General features: G+C 41.9%; 1 protein-coding gene across 1 annotated transcript in view; it reads left to right on the top strand.

Annotated features, from left to right (window-relative positions):
- ptprn2 (protein tyrosine phosphatase receptor type N2) overlaps positions 1–23230 on the top strand; it is a 152165-nt gene that overhangs the window by 105203 nt on the left and 23732 nt on the right. Inside the window, exon 13 of the mRNA XM_028970236.1 lies at positions 20112–20327. Coding sequence (XP_028826069.1) covers positions 20112–20327 — 216 coding nt within the window. The remainder of the gene's footprint in view (positions 1–20111; positions 20328–23230) is intronic.

Genomic DNA, 23230 nt, shown 5'->3' with positions numbered 1-23230 from the left:
ACGAAATGTGTCCTCTGCTTTTAACCGTCACCCTTACTGAGCAGTGGGCAGCCATGTCAGGCACCCGGGGAGCAGTGTGTGGGGACGGCCACCACTGCTCCCCACATTAAGCTTCCAAAATAAATACCTGGATTGGCCTTAAAGCAGCTATCAAGTCGGGGGATGGGGTTGTGATCCTACTGATACAAGCTAAGACAGTGCTGCTTTTTTCCGCCAAAGCTGTCCTTCAGACATGACATGAAATAAAACTACCATGATTTTGACAGCGAAGATGAAAGCTCTGAGAGACCTACACTTTTACCAAAGAGCTCTGTTTACATGAGTGGGAAAATGGGACAAGGTCATTTTGTAATGGTGCAAAAGTATTCAATTCTGTTTTTTTTTTTTCTTTGTAGCTTTAAGAGGAATGTTTTTGGGGTGGCTAGAACCATATACACAACAGGCCTAAGGTGGATTTTTTGCCACAAAACAATAAAAGTGAGTTGTAGGAATGCATTTTGCTGCAAATACATTTGGAAATCTTCATTTGGTCATGTCACTATTTGGTGGGTACATCCAGCCACTGGGATTTTTGACCGAGAAATGCTGTCAGATTCTCAATTGTATTCAGGCTTTCAATAGGCCATTCCATGGCATTTAAATATTTCCCATTTAGCTATATGCTGCCTCCACAATGCTTCAACATGGAAATTGTGATGGGAACCCTCTTTCTTTCTTAAAATGGCTCTTCAATAAGACCAATAACTCAAATGAAAGTGAAGCGATTGTATCCTGTGAATTTAACTCCATCACCGAAAGTCGCCTGGTGAGCAGTGTGTGGGGATGATACCTTGGTGGATCAGGATTTGAAACATCAACTACACTACACCACCACTGCCACCAAGTTCTTCTATTGACTCTGATTAATGGCATTTTTGTTTGCTCCTTGAGTTTGGGTGTGCATCAATCTTGTCAAGTTCCTCTTTCCCTTTTGTTAAAATTTTGTAATTTAATGGTTCTCCTTGGTGTGTTAAAAGTTTGGGACATTTTCTCCAGGCTGTCTAGAGAGCTCCCTTGTCTTTAGATTGCTTCTTGGTGTCATATTGTAACAGAAAATAGAAAGTCCATCTTTTTCAACCTCTATGCCTTCAATACATAATGTGGGGGAGAACTTGACTTCGACTAAACTTTTACTAAATATCTTTGTATATTTGTATTTTAGCATTGTGATGTGCAAGTATGCAAGACAGAGTGGATATGAAGTGAAGTTCACCACTGTGTTAACTTTACACATAGTGAAAAGACGAACAAATGGTGTCTCTACCAATGAGTGCTTTAATAGAGCTCACGTATATAATAGTACAGATAAACTCCGTTACCGACCATTTTTTACAGAAGAACATATGAACAATATGGAAGTCTGGGTTGATAAACAAATTGGGGTTAATATATATAAAAATCAAGACAATAGATGTTTTTAACATTTGTTTTATTGTTTTTATCGAGTTGTCACATTCGTGACCAATGTTGTTCTACGTTTCTTTTGCCTCTGTTATATTCTGTTCATTATACCAACATTCACAGCGTGTGTTTTCAAAGGCTGCTGTATGAATATTTTTGAGGACTTTTTCACTCAGCGCTTAATGGGTTGGGAATGTGATGGAGCGGTTGTTTCGCTCTGGTGCTCTGTTTATCCTGCTTCATCAGCCGTGTTTATCATCAGCGAGCAAGGAAGCAGGGACCCCAGGCACAGCGAATCAGAGGGAGGGAAATCAGTGTGTGCGACTGTGTGTGTGATTTACGGAGTGATGGTGAAGGCGGGGGTCACAGCCGGGGAGAATGCCAGCCAGGGTTTAAATGTCATCTTGGTGGGGTCCCCCCTGTGCCATTTCTTGTGACATGGTGCACACTAAGGAACAGGCGCACCACGGATGACCAGGCAAAGTGGCCGGTCTACCTCTGCCATTTGTCATCCTCATGATAACTTAGTCTACCTGGCAACTGACTGTACACCCACATCACACAGAGAGCTGCATTCAAATGATGATTTTACAGTGAGATCACCGGATTCGGTTCCGCCCCGAGGCTCCCAGAGGGACTTCCTGTTCGGATTTATGTTGGGGATTCAGTAGCCCTGTGGCCTTTTAAGAGTGAAGTCTGAGCAAATGCCTGTTCTGCAGCAGATTTGTTCTCTTCTGAGCTCCGACATGCATACATTCATACACTATAAACTACAATATATATATGGAAGATACATAACATACTGAACAAAAAACATGCATTTCCATTCTCTTATGGTACTGTGTGTTTGTGTGTGTGTGTTTTAGATAATACAGTGCAGCGATAAAAACAAAATGTATATGTGTGTTAATATTAGAAAACACAAACACAGATATCAAACATTCATGTTTTTTTATGAAAATCAGTATTATAAATCACTGTCACATATGAATCAATTGTACATGGTCGCAGTTTCTGCCAATTTTGCTAAGTACCGTACATAATAAGTACTGTACAAAAATAAATAAACAATGAAACTAATAATAATAATTACATCACTTATTATGGGCTGGTTAGTTTTTCCCCCAGCCATTAATGCATTTCAAAGATGTGATTTTAATAAGAAAGTTTAAATGGATTTTTATGTAGTTCTCACAGCTCACTCAAACCACTTCTTCATGCAGCAAATGAAATATACTAATTTGTATAGTTGACTTTTATTGACTGTAATTGCAAACATAGACATAATTGCTAATTCCTCCCACCTCATGACAGAAAAATGGGCTGCTTTACCCATCTTAATGCTCCACTCTTGTGCCCGGTGCCATTTAGGCATATCATTACAGCTGTAGGCAGCCGACGAGGTGCTGTTTTTTACCAGCCTTGCTTCCTTGTCTGCTTCATAAGAGCACAGTTGTGTATCAATTAGGGGGTGGAGTGTGCTTTTGTTTTGTTTTTTTATTGATAGATTAATTTGCAAGGGGGTGGGGGGGCATTTAATTGACAGACAGACAGAGAATCCTCTTCCTCAGAGGATTTGGCGTTTGGTTGTTGCTCCATAGTCCTCACCTGCAGCTCCATAGTCCTCAAGCCTGCAGCATGTGTGTTTGTATGGTACACAAGCGGCAGTGGCCTTTAAGCATTATGTGTTTGACATGACATTTTATTCAAATGCCAGGCACAATTACCCAACGAGGAAAGGTTTGCTGTCATGACTTTCACACTGAAGAGCTCACCAATTCCTCCAAAAAATAAAGCAGCTCTTTTTTTTGCACTTCACTGTTTAAGATACGCACCTGAAAGCTTCCTGGAAGTTCCCCCTTGTGCTCTTTTGAGGTCAAGTTGATGCTGAGTAAATAAGGACTGTCCTCCCCACAGACCAGCCATCCGCCTTCAAATGTGTTTATCTTCCCTGTTCAAGCAGGAAAATGGAAAAAAAGGAAACTGGTTAGGGAATGGGAAATAGAAACCCAGCGTTGTTACTGGCAGGTCTGCAGTCCATGTTTACTTTTGCTTTACTCGACTACTCGACTTTTGCCTACCTCCAGATCATCTGTCAACCATTTTCTGTGGTTGACCGAGGAGCTGTACCTGTCTCATTTTAGCTCAGCATAACTCATGGCCTGTAGGTTCTATTTTGCAACTGTAGTCTTCGTTCCAGGAACTTGCATTGAATTAGCAGAGAGTAATTATCTGTATAAATATAGACTGTACATCCAGTACAGTATTCACTGAGCATTACTTTTTCCACATTTCGTTATGTTGCAGCCTTATCCCAAATTATATTAAATTCATTGTTTTTGTCAGAATTGTACACACCATTACGATCTAAAAAACCCAAGAACGCTCATGTACAAAATTATTCACATTACAGTGAAGCATGGTGGTGGCAGCAACATGCTGTGAGAATGTTTTTCACCTGCAGGTACTGGGAAAGCAGTCAGGATAGAGGGAAAGCTGACTGAGACATCCATACTGAGACATCCTGGATGAAAACACTCGAACCTGAGTGGAGTGACGGTTTATCTTTCAGTAGGACAACGACACTAAGCACATAGCCAAGATATCATTCACCCTGTCAATGTCCTTGAGTGGCCCAACCAAAGCACAGACTTGAATCCGAGCGATCTTAAAATGGCTGTGCACCAACGCTTCCCAAAGCGTTGTAGCCAAAGAGGAGGAGCTGCAAAGAGGAATGGGCCAAAGTGGCCAAGCTTGTGGCATCATATTCAAAATGAATTGAGGCTCTAATTGCTGCCAAAGGTCCATCATGTGTGTGTATGTATGTATATGTGTGTGTGTGTGTGTGTGTGTGTGTGTGTGTGTGTATGTGTGTGTGTGTGTGTGTGTGTGTATATATATATATATATATATATATATATATATTTTTTTTTTTTTTTTTTTTTTTTTTTTTATTTTTTTTACCAGAACCTCAAGCAAATGTTTTTCATGTTGTCATTATGGGGTGTTCTGTGTTCTGAGGGGGAAATAATTCAATCCATTTTGAGATATGTGAAGTGGTTATCATTGTGAAACACAGCACAGCACATGGTGCACACATAGAAATGTGTCCTCTGCTTTCAACCATCACTTTGGTGATCAGTGGGCAGCCATGAAAGGTTTTTTTTGGCATTTTGGGATTCTTACGAATATGGGTCCATTTCCTTACCTGCTAGGCCACCACTGCCTATGCTGTATCAGGCTGTAACATAATAAAATGTGGAAATAAAAAGTAAAAGTAAAGTAAAGTAAAAAGTGATTCGCTGTGTCACGCCCAAGGGGGAAGGCGAGGAAACCTGAGGATGGAACAAAAATGCAATAGATTGTTTTAGGGAAAACACAAATGGGAAAAATGCAAGGGGAATAAACAATTTACCACGCCCTACACTGGTGGGTTCTGAACCTGTGAGGTTGATCAGGCACTCTGCCTGCCACCACTACCCATGGTTACACGTTACAGCCTTCAGGTACTTCGAAATTAACATTTACAGCATTTATCAGACACCCTTATCCAGAGCGACTTACAATCAGTAGTTACGGGCATAGTCCCCCCTGGACACCCTTAGGGTTTAGTGTCTTGCTCAGGGACACAATGGTAGTAAGTGGGATTTGAACCTGGGTCTTCTGGTTCATAGGCGAGTGTGTTACCCACTAGGCTACTACCACCCATCATGGCTGAGAAGACAGTCACAGGAGATTCTTGTTGCACATGATCCTGTATCATTAGGAGTCACTGACACAAACAAACACTTCAACACATACAGGTATGAGGACATGCAGGACACGGGGAAACCCACAACCAGGAAGTGCACGAGAGGTACCGCCAATTGCACACTACAGGATCGGGACTTTCCAGGGTGACTGTGGCTATAAACAACATGACATGCAGACACAGACACAGACACAGCCCTTAATACTCAGGGGAGTGGAAGCGTGTGGTGGGGGGTGGAGCCGGCACAGACATGACACGCTGTGATCTGTACTGTACAAACTTTTGTATAAACTAAAATACACATAGGGCTCCCCTGGGTTTGATACTTTCTGGTAGGTGTGTTGAATCCTCTAACCAATAGTCTACATTGACCAAATAGGTTAACATCTGCAATCAAAATCTGACCTGCATCTCACACTGCAAGAATGGAGTTGCTTGCGTTGCACCCTGCCCTCAGATCTGTCAGTGGCGGTGCGCGGGGTCTGTGCACCGCGCTGCATGCCAACTCACTGGCATACGGGCATGAATAGCAACTCGAGTGCTGCTGCCAACTACTGTGCAAAGGAGTCGAGGGAACACAGCGTACAGGAGAAACATAGATGCTAAAGCTTCACACACAGATGTTACTGTCTTTAGTACAAAAGTGCAGAGCGCCTTCGGATTTTTGCCCTTCAGTTTGTACATAAACCTGGCGCAGCAGTACATCACCACGTAACAATATGATGCAGTGCAAACATTTTGCTGTATTTAGCCCTCGAAACTAGAACTTTTATCAATTTATAAGGAGGTAAGACTTGGTGTAAGAGCATCCATAGCCAGTTGTTAATAGTTCAAAATCATTCAGTTGAAACCAAAAGTTCACATACACTGTAAAATTTACTGTCTGATATTAAATCATACAAAACCCTTTCAGTTTTAGGCCCGTTCGGATTCCCAAAATAATTAGTATATTTGCTAAATGTCAAAATAATGTGTGACAGATTTTTTTTAGATTTTTTTATTACTTTCTTCACAGTCAAAAGTTGACATACATTTGCTTAGTATTTGGTAGAATTCCCTTTAAACTGACTTGATGCAAATGCTTTGGGTATCCTTCCACAAGCTTCTCACAACAGATTAATGGAATTTTTGTCCATTCCTCCTGACAGAACTGGTTTAATTTAGTCAAGTTTGTAAGACGCCTTGCTCTCACACGTCTTTTTAGCTCTGACCACAAATGTTCTATGGGATTGAGATCAAGGCCACTGGGCAAAGCACCATCCCCTGGCATGGCTGCCCACTGCTCACCAAGGGTGATGGTAAAAAGCAGAGGACACATTTCATTTAGGGCCAGTGGTGGCCTAGCAGTTAAGGAAGCGGCCCCGTGATCTGAAGATTGCCACTGAGCAAAGCACCGTCCCCACACACTAATGACAATGGTCATTATGGCCAAACAGTTCATTTTATGTTTCATCATACCACAGGACATGTTTCCAGAAATTAGGGTCTTTGTCCCTGTATGTATTTGCAAAGTGTAATCTGGCTTTTTTATGTCGCTTTTGGTATAATGGCTTTTTCCTCTCTGAGTAGCCTTTCAGGGCATGTTGGTGCAGGACTCGTTTCACTGTGATACACTCTTACCAGCTTCAGACAGCATCTTCACAAGGTCTTTTGCTTTTGTTCTGGGATTGATACACACATTCCGCACGTTCATCTCTTGGACTCAGGAGCTGCCTCCTTCCTGAGCGGTATGATGGCTGGACTTTCCTATGTTGTTTATACTTGCATATAATTGTTAGAACAGATGAATGTGGCACCTTCAGGCGTCTGGAAATTGCTCCCAAGGATTAACCAGTCTTGTGGAGGTCCACAATTCTCTTCCTGATGTCTTGCCTGATTTCTTTAGACTTTCCCATGGTCACAAAAAGAAGAAGTGTGTTGAGATGTGCCTTAAATACATCCCCGGGTGTGCCTCAAATCAACTCTAGTGGTGCCAGTTAACCTATCAGACGCTTCCAAAGGCATGACATCATCATCTGGGCTTTTCCAAATAGTTTAAACGCATAGTAACCTTAGTGTATGTAAACTTTTGACATTGACTTAGAAAAAAAAAAAAAAATTACACATTATTTTGACATTTAGCAAATAGAAATTATTTTGGGAATCCGAACGGGCCTGAAACTGAAAGGGTTTCATATGATTTAATATCAGACAGTAAGAGTGTATGTAAACTTTTGGTTTCAACTGTAGCTAATGCCACCTACTACTGTGTCTATTTGGTTGGAATCGCTTGGGGTGAAACGTAGAAGGAGCACAGAAGCTACAATATCACGTAATTGTAGAGGGAATAAACATGCAGACGTGCTCTCACACACATATCCAAAGTTTCATTAAGCATTCAGCGGGGCTAACTTTTCGCCCGAGGGGCACAAGAGCAAGGAGGGCAGCATGAGACAAGCAGGAGCTCTGGCTGCCCGCGCCTCATTAACATGTGTTACGGCTCGCCAGATTAGCTGTAATTAAGCGGTGAAATCAGAGCGATTGCCTGTAAGTCAGGACACCATATCGGGCTGTCATACGAAATCATGAGGGGTGGGGGGAGCATGGGCATTGGGGGAAGGAGGGGGGCCAGCGGTGTGGGATCAAGCGTCCTGGCTGCTCGCCACTTCTCATGCCGAGAGAGGAGATCATATGTCCCACTAAACGCCAGCCTTTCCTGGCCCTCCCCGCGCACCCGCCCTTTTCCTTTGGACGCTTGTCAGGCAGCATTTCGGAGGCGTCGCCGAGGCAACGGCAGGACCAAGGGGAGGTGTCGTCTCCCACTGGTTGCGTTTAATGAAGACGCTAATGAGAATTTATGTGGCCATCATTGTGCCTGTTTTTCTTCCTGTTTTATTTCCTTTCTCCCACCACACACACACACACACTACAAAATGACACACTTGCTAAAAGGCAGCAGTTAAAGGCAGCAGCTTGTGTAGATGACAAATGAGGACACCATTTACAGAAAGCGGTGGGGTGGCACACACCGGTGGCAGTTGTGTCGTGCTGTTGTCCCTGGCTCCACCCATTCTGTTTGTTTGTTTGTTCTTCTGTCATTGTGTTTGTTCGGCGTTCCACATATTTGGTAGAGCTTGACTGTCAGAGGGCTGTCTGATTTTCAATATCTACTCTTCAGCTGAGACATGAGATACACCATCATAGACAGAATTTTTGGCTATGGTTAATATTTATTCATAAACTGATGTTTGAAGAAGACAACCATATTTTTTAACAATTATTTTTAAGAAAATCTTTACTCAATCTTGTTTTAATACAAAACATTATTTAATCTCTGCTATGGACATCTCTGCTATGGACATCTCAGGTCCACACCCACTACCAAAACAAACATAACCATTAGCATTATAATTTCATCATCTAGTGAAGATGACATGATTTCATGATTTGCATATTCTGATTCTGTCTCGTAGAACCACTACACAAAATAATGGACAATGTAAGTAGAGGCACACATGTGGTTACAGTCCTGATAATCATGGGTAGTAACTCTTTTGTGATGGACAAGTTCAGTTGGTCAAAATTCATAGAGAGAGCAGTCCTCACGCTCAGATTTCCAAACGTAGCCAGACATGCATAGAGGTTCCTGTATCAAGCAATGAAATAAAGAAGTCTATGTTTCTTCTCCATCACCATTCTCCCTACATTGGCTCAGTAATTTTCCCGCACTCCAGACCTGAGCACCAGTCATGTGTGACATCATATCTCAAGCCGACTGCTTTGAAATTAATTGCGTTTTTTATGTCTGTGTACAGAGGAGAACAGCGGCAGATTGCAGTCAGTGGAGGAAGTTTGTGGCACTGCCTTCAACATCTGAAGTGCCCCTCATAATCCACTCCTTTAATTTTTAACAATTTTTTTTTTGTTTTTCTTTTTGTTTTACTTTATTTTATACATTATGGAACACTCTGTTTAGATTCTGATATTGAATTCAGACTCCTGTAGTTATAATATCCTTTCCACAGCAAAGTCATCAGGCCTCTAATGCAGGTTTATTCATTTCCACTTTGTCAAGTGTGGGAGTAGCATGACTGCCGCCGACACCAGTAACAATGCAAACACCTCTGCTGATCACTATTGACTCAGCTGTAATGGCTGCTTTTTAAGCACTACTTAAAGTCATTGTTTTTTTCCCCACATATCTGTAGGACTGGGAGCAAAACTCCAAAGATTAGTGTGGGAGAGATTAGTTTGTGTGTGTCTTTCATAAGACATGCTGGACGGTGAGTGCTGTAATAGATGTAGCTTATGGTGGCATATCAAATATGTCTTTGGTATATAAACATGTACTAACTACCAATCTAGCCCTTTTTGTTTGAGTGTCATTATTTCCCAGAAGTTACCCAGAGACCTTTGTGATGTATTTTGCACACCAAGTTTAACTAAGCAATGATTGACAGCTCTCATACATCCTACTTCCTCATTCTGTATGATTTAACCCCCTCCTGTCAATGTGACATGTGAGCGAAATAGCACAAGCAGCGTTGCCAGATAAGTGACTATTTCAGCCTACAATCATCCGAAAATGCGCCAATTCACACACACAACACTGCCAAAAAATATATGATAAATATTCACAGCTACTTAGCATACATAAAGAATGTGGTTTCTCAATACTTATAATATAATTTTTTTTTTTTAATCCCTGAAATGTTAAATTCAAATCCACCAAATCTGGCAACAACAAGACATTGTCACCTTCCTTTTTCCTCCATTCCCTTTTAGATGATACCACTTGTTATGGCATTGTCAGCAGACATGATCTCTGCTACAGTCATCTCAGAACCACGTCTACTACCATGGCAAACATGCACTTTTATCCAGGAATTCTGATGGGCGAGCTACCAAATCTGACATTCAAGAACATTCCCCATGCACTGCATCATAATGAAAATATTGCACATTCAACTTGTTAATGTCTCAAATCTGGAGACCATTTTTGTTTTGAGATATGCGTTTTTCATATTTGTGTCCTGCATAAGTGTCCATGTGACCCTCAGTGACCCAGAGACTACCTAGTTAAAATCACAAATTTCCTAGTGTTACAAAATCAGCAAAATATTTTCACTAAAGTTCATTTTTGTGTAATATATGCAATATAGTGTTGAGGCATGATGCCACGATATGAAGAGTAAACTGCAGCTCTGTGCTGTAGGCCTGCATGGCCACATCATTATGTTGCCTGGCATGTCACAGTGTGACACTGGGGTCTTTATTGTCTTTGTGAGGACAGACTCGTCTCTGCACTTTTTTAACAGAAAAATGCCATCTTTGAACTTTGCTGATACATAATTTATAGTAGCCATCTGGTAAAGCGTCTTCAAAGAACTGAACGCTCTCAGGGTCTCTCTCTTCATCTCTCTCTCTCTCTCTTTCTATCTCTCTTCATCATGCATTCTATTTTGCTTTATTGATGCTTCCCTTTCTCTATGCCTTTGTCTCTCACTTTCCCCACCTATCTATATATTTATTGTTTTTATTTTCACCTTTGCTCCTTTCATACATTAAATGCACATCAAGGTGCATTTACATAAAATATTACACTATGTTAAGACAAATACAAGAAAAAATATATGAATAAAGTAATTCATAAAGTGATTTGTGCAAAAAAAAAATAATAATAACAAGACAAAATACAACCATATGACAGTTGATGGCAATATATCCCTTACAGTAAAATAAGGGATAAGCCCTCACAGCAGTTTACATTGTTGTTCTGGGTCACATTTAACGTTTGGTATTTGTTGTCATGCTTCAGGCATGTTAGTTTAGGTTCTGCGTAATGTACTCTGTTAATCTGTCCGGATGCTTCAGCACAACACTCGTGCAGTAGATGGAAAGGGGCTGGAAGGTTGAAACTGTAGGATATAGCCCCTGTGAGCTTAATATCCATAATGAAACCCTGCACTCTTCAAATATGAAGGTGCTTCATCAAAAGTATTGATATAGCCTCCCGGGGTGCATATTAAGTCAGTCTGCAAAAGGCGAGCATGGGAGGAACTTTTAACTGCTGAAGTCTGTATAGAGTATCTATATAAACTGCATGAAGTATAAAAAAAATGTGTTTTTAGGTATGAATTGTGGAATAGGACAGTTGGTGATAAGAAATTGTAGCAATAACACATGAGAGGAAGTGATAAGAGTACAGCAGACCTCACAAAAAGCTCATGATGCGTTACGGCAAATTTATCAGTTTACACATTCATGTTCATTCATGTTGAAGTTTTAATAATGGTGGCGCTTTGGATGTGGTGAAATAGTTCCTCTCAGATTGAGCTGTTCCTGAGCAACATCATTCCGACAGCAGGCATAAATGTTAATGATGTGAGACTGAAAAAGTGATATTTCAGGGGTGCTGGTATTGTAAGACGTTGTCACTCCCAGGAGATGTTTTTACCAGTTTTCTACCAAACAAGTCGTACATACATGTCTGTCCCCTTCTGCCTTGGCCAGTCCCAATTTAATTTTATTTAAAGCACTCAATCAACACATCCTGTCCCAGATACACGTTTGCCTTCGGTTAAAAACCCGCTGCACATTTTGATTAGACGTAAGCACGTTTTCCAATCCCCCAATCCAATTTTCCATTACAGATTTCAAACCATTATTTTGAGCAAAGTGTGTCATTGGCCGCCTTGTTTGTGTAGTCGGTTGTGTGTTTATTCGTGTGTGTGTGTACGTGTGAGAGGGGGGCAGGGGGAGGGACGAACGTAACCCTGCATTATGAGTGTGTGTTTCCATGCTACAGCGGTAAAGGGGGTGACAGGCATAGAATTTACCTTGATCTGCAGCACGCTCACAGTTTTCAGCGCCTGGCATGGCACTGGGATCTAAACAAAGAGCGAGCTTATTTTAACATGCTAATCCAGCCGGAAGAACATAGCGACATGGCCGCAACGCACTTCTCCTAAATTAGATCGCTTCCAAACCCCATACGTGTACGAGAAGTGCGCAGCAAACCCAGACGTTCTCTTCCGCCCATTAACGTCACTGCGATTTAGCGAGGATTATTAGCATTTATTTCTTTTCTTTTTTTTTTACAATCGTGTCATCCAAACGTGAACAAAGTAGCAGAACAGTTTATCACCGTTCACTCAGCCGCTAGAAAAATGAATAAAACACAGCGTGAACGGTTGAAAAGAAACACAAGGAGATGTAATATGAACAAATGTTGTTCTTTTTTTCATATCAGGGGGGGAATAAGATGCACAATCAGGGTTTTTAATTTTTTTTTCTTGTCGAGCAGCCAGAGTAGGCAATAATAACAAGCCGGGCCTCTGTCTGATGACTACAGCAGCCCCGCTGGTGTTAGCCCACATTGTTGTGCTTCTTAAGAGAAGGAAAGGGGGAAATGCTTTAAAGGGGAAAGAAAATGAAACAAAAATGGTATTGGGAAAATCAGCTACACTAGCTACACTTTTTTTGGTCCTTCATTAATTAATAATTTATCCATCTGCCTTTGAGAGGCTCTCTTGTGAGAGTTTTTGCCAGCTTCCCAGCATATGTACAGAATTTATCTGTTTATATGTTTCAGTGATTTGGCGGTTTGATGTTTTTGATGGGCGGGAAGGAAGGGAGAGGGATTTAGAAAGAGAGAGAGTGTGCGTGTGGGTGTGTAGGCGGGGGACGGGGAGGGAGAAGGCGGGGTGAGGGAGCGCTACTCTTGCGTTTGGGTAATCTGATCTCATTATGCTGGGTTGTTCTGTGGACCACACGTCTTCAGCCGGCCACGAACAGACGCCTTGTCCGGTGTGCCGTATGCTCCGCCACCTTATCTACTGTTTACTCACATATATCACAAGGGCCAGAGGTTTTGGCCCATTTATTCATACTCACACACATAAACTCACACGTAGCACGCAGTATTCATTCATCAAATGCCAGACACACACTCTGATTTACTTTTACACACGTGTTGGCCATTTGTTACACATTCTGTCATATGAACAAACAGGAATAATCAACACCGTCATTCACTTCTGCGACATCAGAATTAATCACAGTCGAGGCTCTCACACACACACACACACACACACACAGAGAGAGAATAGCTGTTCATCAAACATCCAGTCACTCACAATAGCAATTTTAAAATGTATAATTACACTCATATTTAACACACTCTCTTTACAGAAGTGTGAAGGTTTTCAGACTGGCAAATAGGTAAAGGCTATAAAACCAAATATAAGAAAACATGAAGCAATCAAGATTTTCACACGATGCTGAAGTCAAGGGTCACTCTGCCACTAAAGCAAATACTGATAAATTCCAAAGCTTTCACTTAAAATGACAGCATAATTTGTGCCAAAATCTGTATTAAACTGGAAATAGAAGCACTGGAAAAACACTGATTAGTCCACTCACTTGCTCAGAGGCCATCCCACGCAAAACAAGAACGCGTACGCTGATACACACACACACAGCACAGTCCCAGCAGTGTTAACTCTGTTATGTCTTCCTGCCCCCACGGCGTCTTTTCATCCCGACGTTTGTTTAACAGCGCTCCCCTCTCAGCCCACCTGTAAACACACACCGTCCTTTCACAGATATTGATTAGCGAGGTCAGGGCACTGCGAGCGGATCGGCCAGGCGGAGTGCAGGCCGGTGATCATCAGCAGATCTGCGCCGGACGCACCGCTAAGCTTCCGTGTGGCCACAGAAGCTCTAATAATGCTGATAAAGGATGATTACTGAAGAAATTTCATGAGCGAGGGGGCTCTGATGAAAAGCACTGGCTTTTATCTTTCAGCGAAACTTTGTCAGGCCTCGAAAAAATGCGCAATGTCAAATCTGACAGTCCCGTCATAGTTATCATTTTAATTTACATTTACAGCATTTATCAGACGCCCTTATCCACAGCACCTTACAATCAGTAGTCGCAGGGACAGTCCCCGCTGGAGACATTGAGGTTTAAATCTTGCTCAGGGACACAATGGTAGTGAGTGGGATTGAACCTGTGACTTTGGTGTTTGTATTCATAGACGTTCTGGATCTTTCTCCCTTAATAATTTTGAGACTTTCCTCATTTCCCCTCAAACACCTCGTGATGTGTGACTGCATTAAAATACACACACACACACACACTTGCATACATGTATATACATAGACATTGACACTATGCATATGTACACACACATAAACAAATATGCACACGTCACTGTTCCTCAGAATATTTATGAATTAATTATTATTAAGGAATCGTTAGTCATAGATGGAAATGACCATATTTATTAAGCATGCAGATTACCAGTGGGCTCATTGGTCAGTGGTCTCATTCTGCTGGTCCAATAGGATTTTGACTGCACTTTTCATGTGTTACTTTATGAATTAGAAATTATGATATTATATATTAGGAACTTTTCAGGAAAGTGAAAACATTTATCCTTAATAGTATGGTTTTCTTAAAACCATACTATTATCTGGGGTTGAGTTTATAATTTATTTGCAGTAGCTACATATTAATAATACAAATATTACATGGTTATTACCATTGGTCTTAAACAAGAAGTAGAATAAGCTGTAGAAAGAGTCTGAGTGTGTATGTGTTTTTATTGGTGTGTGTGTGTGTGTGTGTTCGCGTGGGCTCAGCGCTGGATACTCAGTGCAGGTTTTGTCCCTTGCTCAGCCCTGCCAGCTCCAGCTGTCACACACAGGGACAATGGAGGGAGCGAAGCGGGAGGGATGCGCCTGAAAAGAGAGATAAACTGAACGCCCCTCCCCTCACTCGTCATCTGCATTTGACAGGACGCCCCCCTCCAACCACCACCTCCCCAAATACACACATGCACACAACAATGCACACAGAGGCAGAGAACCTGACACCCCCGTCTCTAATCCCTGCAGCTGTTCTGCTGTTCAGCAGCAGTTGGGTTAATAAAGATTTCCCACTCGTTTAGTAATTAGAAGATGCCTTTTCCCTAGTTTTTCATTTTCCTTTTCCACTGTCTTTCTGCACAAATAGGTATATAATACCATATGAGATTTTGTTGAGTGTTTTGTATATGTGTGTATGCATCCAGAGGTGTGCATATGTGACATATGCACAGATGTATGTGTACCTGGGTTAAATGTAGATGACAACTAAATTCATATATTACAAATGTGATGCATATATGATCAATACATAAACACAATGTTTAGTGTTCACATTTACATTTTGTTGTAATTATTGGTCTACGGTCATATGGATCAGTAGCAGGCCATGTGCATTCATGCACATATACATACACATACAACTATCCATAAATAAAACACATACATACACACAACTTTACATAAACACATACATATATACATACACACAACTTTACATCAACATATACACAACTATCCATAAATAAATATATACATGTATACAAACATATACATACACACATAACTGTACATTCAAATATACACAAACACATACAAATGAACATATACATACACGCAACTATAGATAAATAATATAGATATAAACACATACATAAATACATACAGATGCATACACCCTGCGATTTTACTGAGTCTCCATCTTCTCCCCTGTTGGTCGGGAAGTCTTTCTCTGCGGGTGAGGGGAGGGGGCGCAGGGACCCCGAGAAGCTTAACAAATGAGTGACAAAACCAGCGTCCATTCAGACCATCCCCTCCGCCCCGCGCTCTTATTAGCGCCAGTCCCTCCTTCATCCCTCCTTCATCCCTCCTTCATCCGTCGCTGTCGGCAACATGTGGCGGGATGGAGGGATCTCTATAGCAACCGGCGGAGGAGACATGTGCCGGAGACAGGGGCTCCGGCGCGAGAGAATATATAAAAAATCCATCTCCGATCTCCACCCTCCTCACACCGGGACCGACGGTCCGCCGCAGAGGGAATCCGGCGGCATCTCTTCTTTTTTTTCTACTTTTTTCATCTCCCTTTTCATTAGGCCGTGAGAATAAAAAAAAAATCTCTATATATAATCAAATAAAGCGCGGCCAGCTACTCTTTTTGGTCTTTTGTTTGCCGTCGGAGGCGGACGGAAGGCTGGTAACTTTCACGCAGCGCGGTTGCGGGGAGGCGGTAGTAGGAGCGGCGCTTCTCTGGAGTAGGAGCCGACCACCGACTCCCGTCCCGTCCCGTCCCGTCACGTCCCGTCCCGGCATGGAGACAGGTAAAGGTATTCGATTCACTTATGCGTTTTTTTTTTTCCCGCAGATTTGTACACTTCGTTTTATTCGTGTACATTTTTTATTTTGTATTTAATTTTGCCGCGTTTTATGCGTGATTTTGACGCCACGCCAGAAACGCGCCTATAACGTTTTCCACGACAGAATTCTCTCCATGCGTCCTTTATCTACACATGCATTCTACACATCTTAAACTATCATTGCCGGTTTAAATTTGTTTAAGAGCGGGAAATGATGATCAATTTATTTTTCCCATAAATAAGCAAATTTATATTTGTATTTGGCAAAGGGCCACAGTGAGCGTTACACAGCGGATCCGGATCTAGATTCACAATTGAATCACATCCAAGTAAGTGTGATCAGCGTATTCGTTTTAGACATTTAGAGAGGAAAGGCATAAAAATAAAAACGATTTGAAACGATCGAATTATTATTTTTAGGGCACGCGCAGAAACGGCTACAAAAACAACACAGACCTTTAAAATGTCCTCGTGGGCTTAATTCCGGTTTTCCCGTTAGAGATTTTATCCAGGGTGAAAGGCAGGTGAGGGCGAAGTGGTTAAGCAGCAACTCCCCGGGTTATGGTCAGGGAGTAAACTTTCAAGAAGTAGCCTGCTGCAGGCCTGCCCACGCTGACCAACTGATAATTATGTCCAAATACTGATCGTTTTCTGGTTACTATGTTTTGTTTGTTTTTTTTTTTTTTTTTTTTTTTATTATTATTGGCTGTGGATTATGTACCCATACGAGTTTTTTTTTCTTTCTTATGTTTTGTTCGGTTTGGTTTTATTTGTAAGGGGTCAGGGGGTGGAAACGGTGAGCAAAAGCAACTCCTGTGAGGCTTTGTGATGCTCAGGGTTTTGGACAGAGATCATTGTGTGCCAAGAGAGTGAAAGGGCAGCCGGCGCTCTCGCTCTCCCCTCTTGCCCTCTCCGCCTGACCTTTCTTCCATCACTGAATAAAGCCAGAGCCACCAGAATCCTAATCCCCCCATTCCCTTCCTCGAAGAAAATAAAAAGGGAAGGACAGGCAGGGAGAAAGGGTGAGGGAACGTCACCCCAACATCCATGCATCTCAGCGGTTTCCTGAGGTGAGACAATATTGAGCGTTAAGAGATAGAAGTCGTGACCCGACATGCAGTGAGGTGATAAAGTGAGCAGCAAACCTGTTTTTGACTTGCTTTGGCGTTGGAGGGCGAGTTTCCCTGCATTTTCCAGGCCTGAGACTGAGAATTTCACTGCAGTTTAGTGAAATTCCTTTGTTTTGTTATCGCTATGCAAATATATAAAATATATCGTATACATTATTTTATTCAATTTTTTTTTTTGTATTGAAAATAAAGGGTGGGGTTTTTAGTCTTTTTTTTTATTGTGGCATGGCTCCTTTTCTGTCTGCCAGTCTCTGTCTACGTAGGATTTTGCAATTACGATTTTCGAAGCCATAAATCGCTTGGCAGATGGGGTGCAGCGGCTCGGTGCTGGAGGTTGGAGGGCTTTCAGGGGTGTGTAGAGTTTAGAAACCGTCACTTCAGCACGATTCAACAGTTCCCCGTGACAGATCCTGCCAAGCAGAGGCTTGCTTTAGAGTATAGAGTCAACTGCTGCAAACTGAGACCAATTATTTTGCTCAAAATACCCAGAAACGTCAAAAAAGTGATGCAGTTTCATTATTTGAATCATTAAGGGATTTATTTGCAGTCACATGTTACTTTTACAGCAGTAAAAACATCACTTATATTTAAATGTAATTGTAAATTGGATTGAAAGATTTTTTTTTCCCTCAAATTCATTATAAACAAATACAAAAATGGATGATTTTGTAATACTTGGTGAATGAAGGGTCTATTTTATGGACAAAAAAAAGGGTTTCACCATAATTATTTCAATTGGTCTTATTTTCGTTGTTGGCTACGTTTCTTTCCAAAAAACCTTATTAGCGCTCCCAGTGCATTTATTCTATTTAGTTATAATTAATTGCGCGCATTATTTAGCCCCAGCGCAATTTTCTTTTCATGGCAATCTTTTCATGTTGGAGATCTTTTCATGTAATTCGATTGAGAGCGTTAAGCTTGTGGAGGGTGCGGGTTGGAGGGGAGGGGGAGGGGGGGTTTCTAAGCCTTTAGCCACACAGAGGACATCCTCCATTCTGCTACCCCCCTGCTCACCAACCAAATTATTCCTGCTGCACAATAGCACACAAATACCATCAAAACCCCCGAAAAGGATCACACCACATTCATTTTAAGTTTATATATTTGACTAGTGATGCATTCTGTACATGTGTTTTTCTGAAGAATAAGTCCAAAAACCTTCTACATTAAAATTCTACATTATCAAAAAAATCAAAAATTAATTGTGTTTTAGTACATTGTGTTAGTACATTCATTGCTTTTAAATTTATTATATGTGTTAGAAGATACACTATTTGTTTATCTGATTAATTTTTTTATGTACTACAAATGTACTAAAAAGAACTATAAAACCATCACTCAGTAATCATGTTTTTTTCTTCTTGACAGCCTTGAACCTTGTGTTACTTTTATGTGTAGTCTGATGTGTTGGGTATTTTATATTCCTTCTCTCACATTTTAGGCAGGTTTTTAAAATTCTTTGTTAAAGAAAAAATCTGCAGAATGTTTTTTCTTCTCCTGTTGGGACGCTGAATTGCAGCTCCCATCACAGCTGGATGTATAGCTGGCCTCTCGCTGAGTGCATAGTCCCACTCCTTTCACAGAGTTTTAATAGTGTGGAATAATAGCAAAAGCGGATAAAAAAAGAGAGAGAGAGAGCGAAACCCTCGGGTCTGAACCACACTCCAAGGGCCCGGGCAATTCAGCCTTACAGGCGTTTGGAAACAATGCCGTGCCAATTCTCCTTCAGCTTAGTCCTGGCTGTCACCCCACCTCCCGGGGGGCTAACAAGCCTGACAACCCCACTTCTGTGGGACGTTTCTGGGCTGGACCCATCAGAGAGAAGGCCCCCACCCACCCACCCACCGTCACCCCCACCTAGCACACATTGGCCATCTTCAGAGTTCAATACCCAGCACTTCCACTTCACCCCCACCCCCCCAAGACCACCCCTCCCCAGTATCACCATTAACTCTCAGGTCCAATCCAGTCCTGCCCAGACCAAAGGCTAGGAGGCTAATTAGCGACAAGCTTTTACAGTGAAGGCCGACCCTAATTGCTCGATCTTGGCATGCTTCAGCCTGCTTCGACAAGAACGAACCTCAACTTCACAGGCTGAGCCTCTGTGTGTGTGTGTGTGTGTGTGTGTGTGTGTGTGTGTGTGTGTGTGTGTGTGTGTGTGTGTGTGTGTGTGTGTTTGCACTGTCACAGACAAGAGCAGGAAATTAGAACCTGGCTGGGCTGAATACACCCGTATAAATTTACTATGAGAACAGGATGATGACTTGGCCGGGTCTCAGGTGCTCGGAATCACAGCGACATTGTCACGGTGGAGACAGACTCCGATGCTTTCAAGCCCTGAGACTTCTTTTTTATTCATCTTTTCATTTTACCTTTTCAAAAGCATCTCAGACGGGCCACGGCTGTTTCTCCTTTTTTCTGCACTTATTTTGTCACTGCGATTCTCTATCCTCTCCTGTGCTATGATTCATAAATCATAGCTACAAAATGGAGAAATGATAAAATGACAGTCCTGATATGTGATTGTGCATTGAATATTTTTAAAAAGACAGGATGAACACATTCGTTCTCTCTATTCTCTTTCAGAGTGGCAAGCTGAGCCAGGTTCCGGTGGTCAGGAGCAGCCGGGTGGAGCCCACCAACTTCCTGGTCCTGACTGGGGTCTCCGTGGTGTTTGTAGTGGTGGTGCTGGGATTGTCGGGAGCGCTGTACTGCCTGCGCCACCGCTCCCACCTCAAGTTGAAGGAGAAGCTCACCAGCCTGGGGACTGACACCAGCGCAGATGCTACCGCAGCCTATCAGGTAGAACCCGGCCCTTTTACGCCAGCCAATCAGAGCACAAATACACTAAATTCCTATTGGTCCAATGTTTTTTCATGTCTGGAGGGCAAATAGCCATAATTATTTCTTTATTTCTATATATTTCTTTTCTTTTTTCTTTTTTTTACACTTTTTCTGATGATCTTATGGATAGTTGAGTGTGACTGGGTGTGCTGACCTGGTGAGTGAAACATATTACAGACTGGCAGGTCAGCCAGGGCCTGTTTGTGTTTATACAACATAAGCTGATCCAGCTTGTGTTAGTGGTCAAGGTGTAGCCGAGGCATTAGGAAAAGCTCATTTAGAGACCCCACGCCTAATTATTAGCCAGCAGAGCGAGGCCAGATGTCCTTGCATGGCCGAGGTGTTTAATATGAATCCTAATTGAAGGGGGGCCTTTTTAGCAGGGAAATGAGTTTGTTGTCTGACCTTTTTCTCCGCGCTCCTCCTGGGAGGGCTGCCGCTGGAGCCGTATTGATTTTGTGTTGGGCTCAGCTGTGCTCAATATGACTGGAGTGCAGGGTGCACATCTTCACATCACTTTCACATTTTCAATATTTAATCACATTTCTCACTGCGCCGACCCCCTTCTGCGGGTCCTGGTGCAATCGTTGCGTTAAAAAAAAAAAAAAAAAAAGGGGATGACGACGCATATCAATATTATTGTGGCATATGCCGATAAGGCTTGAGCCTCTGCTGTAATGTGTTCATTTTCATTGTGTAATTATGTGACATTGATTTTCTCCATGTAGGATTTAAGTAGGATTTAGATTGCCTGCATTCGCCTTGTGAGTCGGGTGGGTACCGGGAGACCACGATTTCCAAATAGCACCAGGCGTGACGTGCACAGGGCTGAGGCTGGTCCCACAGGTCTCACCGGATTTAAGAAAGCGACGTTTAAGAAAGCTTTGAAGCAGGATCCCAAAATGTAAACAGTCTATTGTGACTGAAATTTGTATCTGTCAAACTTTACCCAAATTACTTATTTTTTGCTTAAATCACTGCGCAAATGATGCCGATGCCAAATGGCATTTAAAACAAAGCATATCACATTACTTTGACGTTACACGTTTATAATTTACTTTTATAATCTCAAATATAAAAAAATATAAATGTGCACATTTATAAACATGGCCGCCCAGTCTGTCCCTGAGGTTTTACCCTCCCCATTAGCAGGTATTACTGCTAGGAAAGTTGGCCCATGCTCAGCACACCCTGTCTGGCCTGAGACGTCCCCTCGGCTGGTGGTGCTACATTAACAAGTCACATTCTGCCTCCACCTCTGGCCTTAATCCGAGCCGGTCTGACCCCACCTACCATCGTGGCTACGTGTCCCTTCTCTTTTCATTACCTGCTTTGATGGCCCTACAGCATTTAGTACATTTTGCTCTGCAAAGGTATTATACCTGTATTTTTAAATCAATGCAGCAATTACAATTATCGATTCATTCTTTATATGAAATTATAACAGCAAAGTGGCTCTGCACTCTGCGCTGTGTTCTCCTGATTCCTCTTTGCATACAATGTGAAAGAAATTTCACCTAATCCCCGCACTAAATAACCGCCGTGAGCCTCGAAGCGTTCACTTCTCACCAGCTTCTCAGAGCGCCCCGTCCTAATCAGAGCAGCCTAATCAGAGCGATCGGGGAGCTGCGGATTTGCGGGGTTTGGTGAGATCTCGGCCACGCTGCAGTGCATTTCTCCTGGATCCCGTCCCCTTAATCATGCATGGATATCACTCTCAATGTCCTGGCGACATCAAACAAGCCGCAGATTCACTGGTCCCCGTCAATATAATGGAGAAATCTCAGATAAGGCGTACATTATCAAGGGAGGGTGGGGGGACGTTTCAAAGATACGATCACTGCCTTCAAACAGTGAGAGCGGCCTTTCTTCTCATTCTTTTACTCCCAAATTTGTAGAAAATGACTGGCTGGCATGATAGGGATGAGGCAACGTATCTGTAATGGTGTACTGATGCATGGTGGGAACAAAATTGAGTAATTTAGGTAAAGGCAATCTTCACTGTGGGGAATGTAGAGTTTGGGATAGACAATGTCTATGAGCAAGAAAGAAAATACATAATTTGGTGATATTAGAACATGCCTGCACTGCCTGCATTTTCTATCCCCTCTCGGGATTGTTTTTGGTTTTTTAATTCATTCTTATCCGCAACTTCCATCTTTGAGGCTGAATCAGCAGCAGGTATCTTGCTCATCTAAACATTTGGTTTTGTAACCCTTTGTAACCCGTAACTCAAACAGCTTCAATAATTATCGGAAAACAGCTTCACATTAGACATGCTTATTAACTTATTAAAGATTATATATATATGACTCGTGAAAATATCTTTCACAGTCTTAATATAATTATTATATTAATTTTTACTGTTTTATTATTTTATTAAAATTACATTTCTTTAAAAAGATTAAATATAACTACTGTGCAATTGAAATTAACATTAAAACCTTAAAGGTAAATTTATACATATATGTATATACTAATCCTCATCCTTGAAATTGGGAAATCGGATTTTTGCCAATGTAGCTAAATATAAAATGACATGATTGAATGTTTATGTAAAGGATGTCCTATATACATACATTTTTTCCCCACATTGTTTTATAATTATTGAAAATCTTTCACAACAGAATACTGCAGAATGCTCTTCTATGGTGTCCTGCAGTAACTAGTTCAGCTACGATTCAGGATGGATGTGATGCTCTGAAACACATCGGCCGGCCGGCCGGCCTGCCGCTCCTCGGCGTTAAATGTGCACATGGTTGCTGTCACCGTGGCAACAAAGCCCCATCAGTCACTGCAGTGTTAGTCTCTGCCACCCATCCTTGTACTGTGTTTGTAGTCTCCAGACTTCTGCTGAAAAG

The sequence above is a fragment of the Denticeps clupeoides genome, chromosome 2, assembly GCF_900700375.1.
Source record: "Denticeps clupeoides chromosome 2, fDenClu1.1, whole genome shotgun sequence".
NCBI lineage: Eukaryota > Metazoa > Chordata > Actinopteri > Clupeiformes > Denticipitidae > Denticeps > Denticeps clupeoides.
The sequence above is the reverse complement of the archived record's forward strand: the minus strand, read 5'-3'. Positions and strand labels throughout refer to the sequence as shown.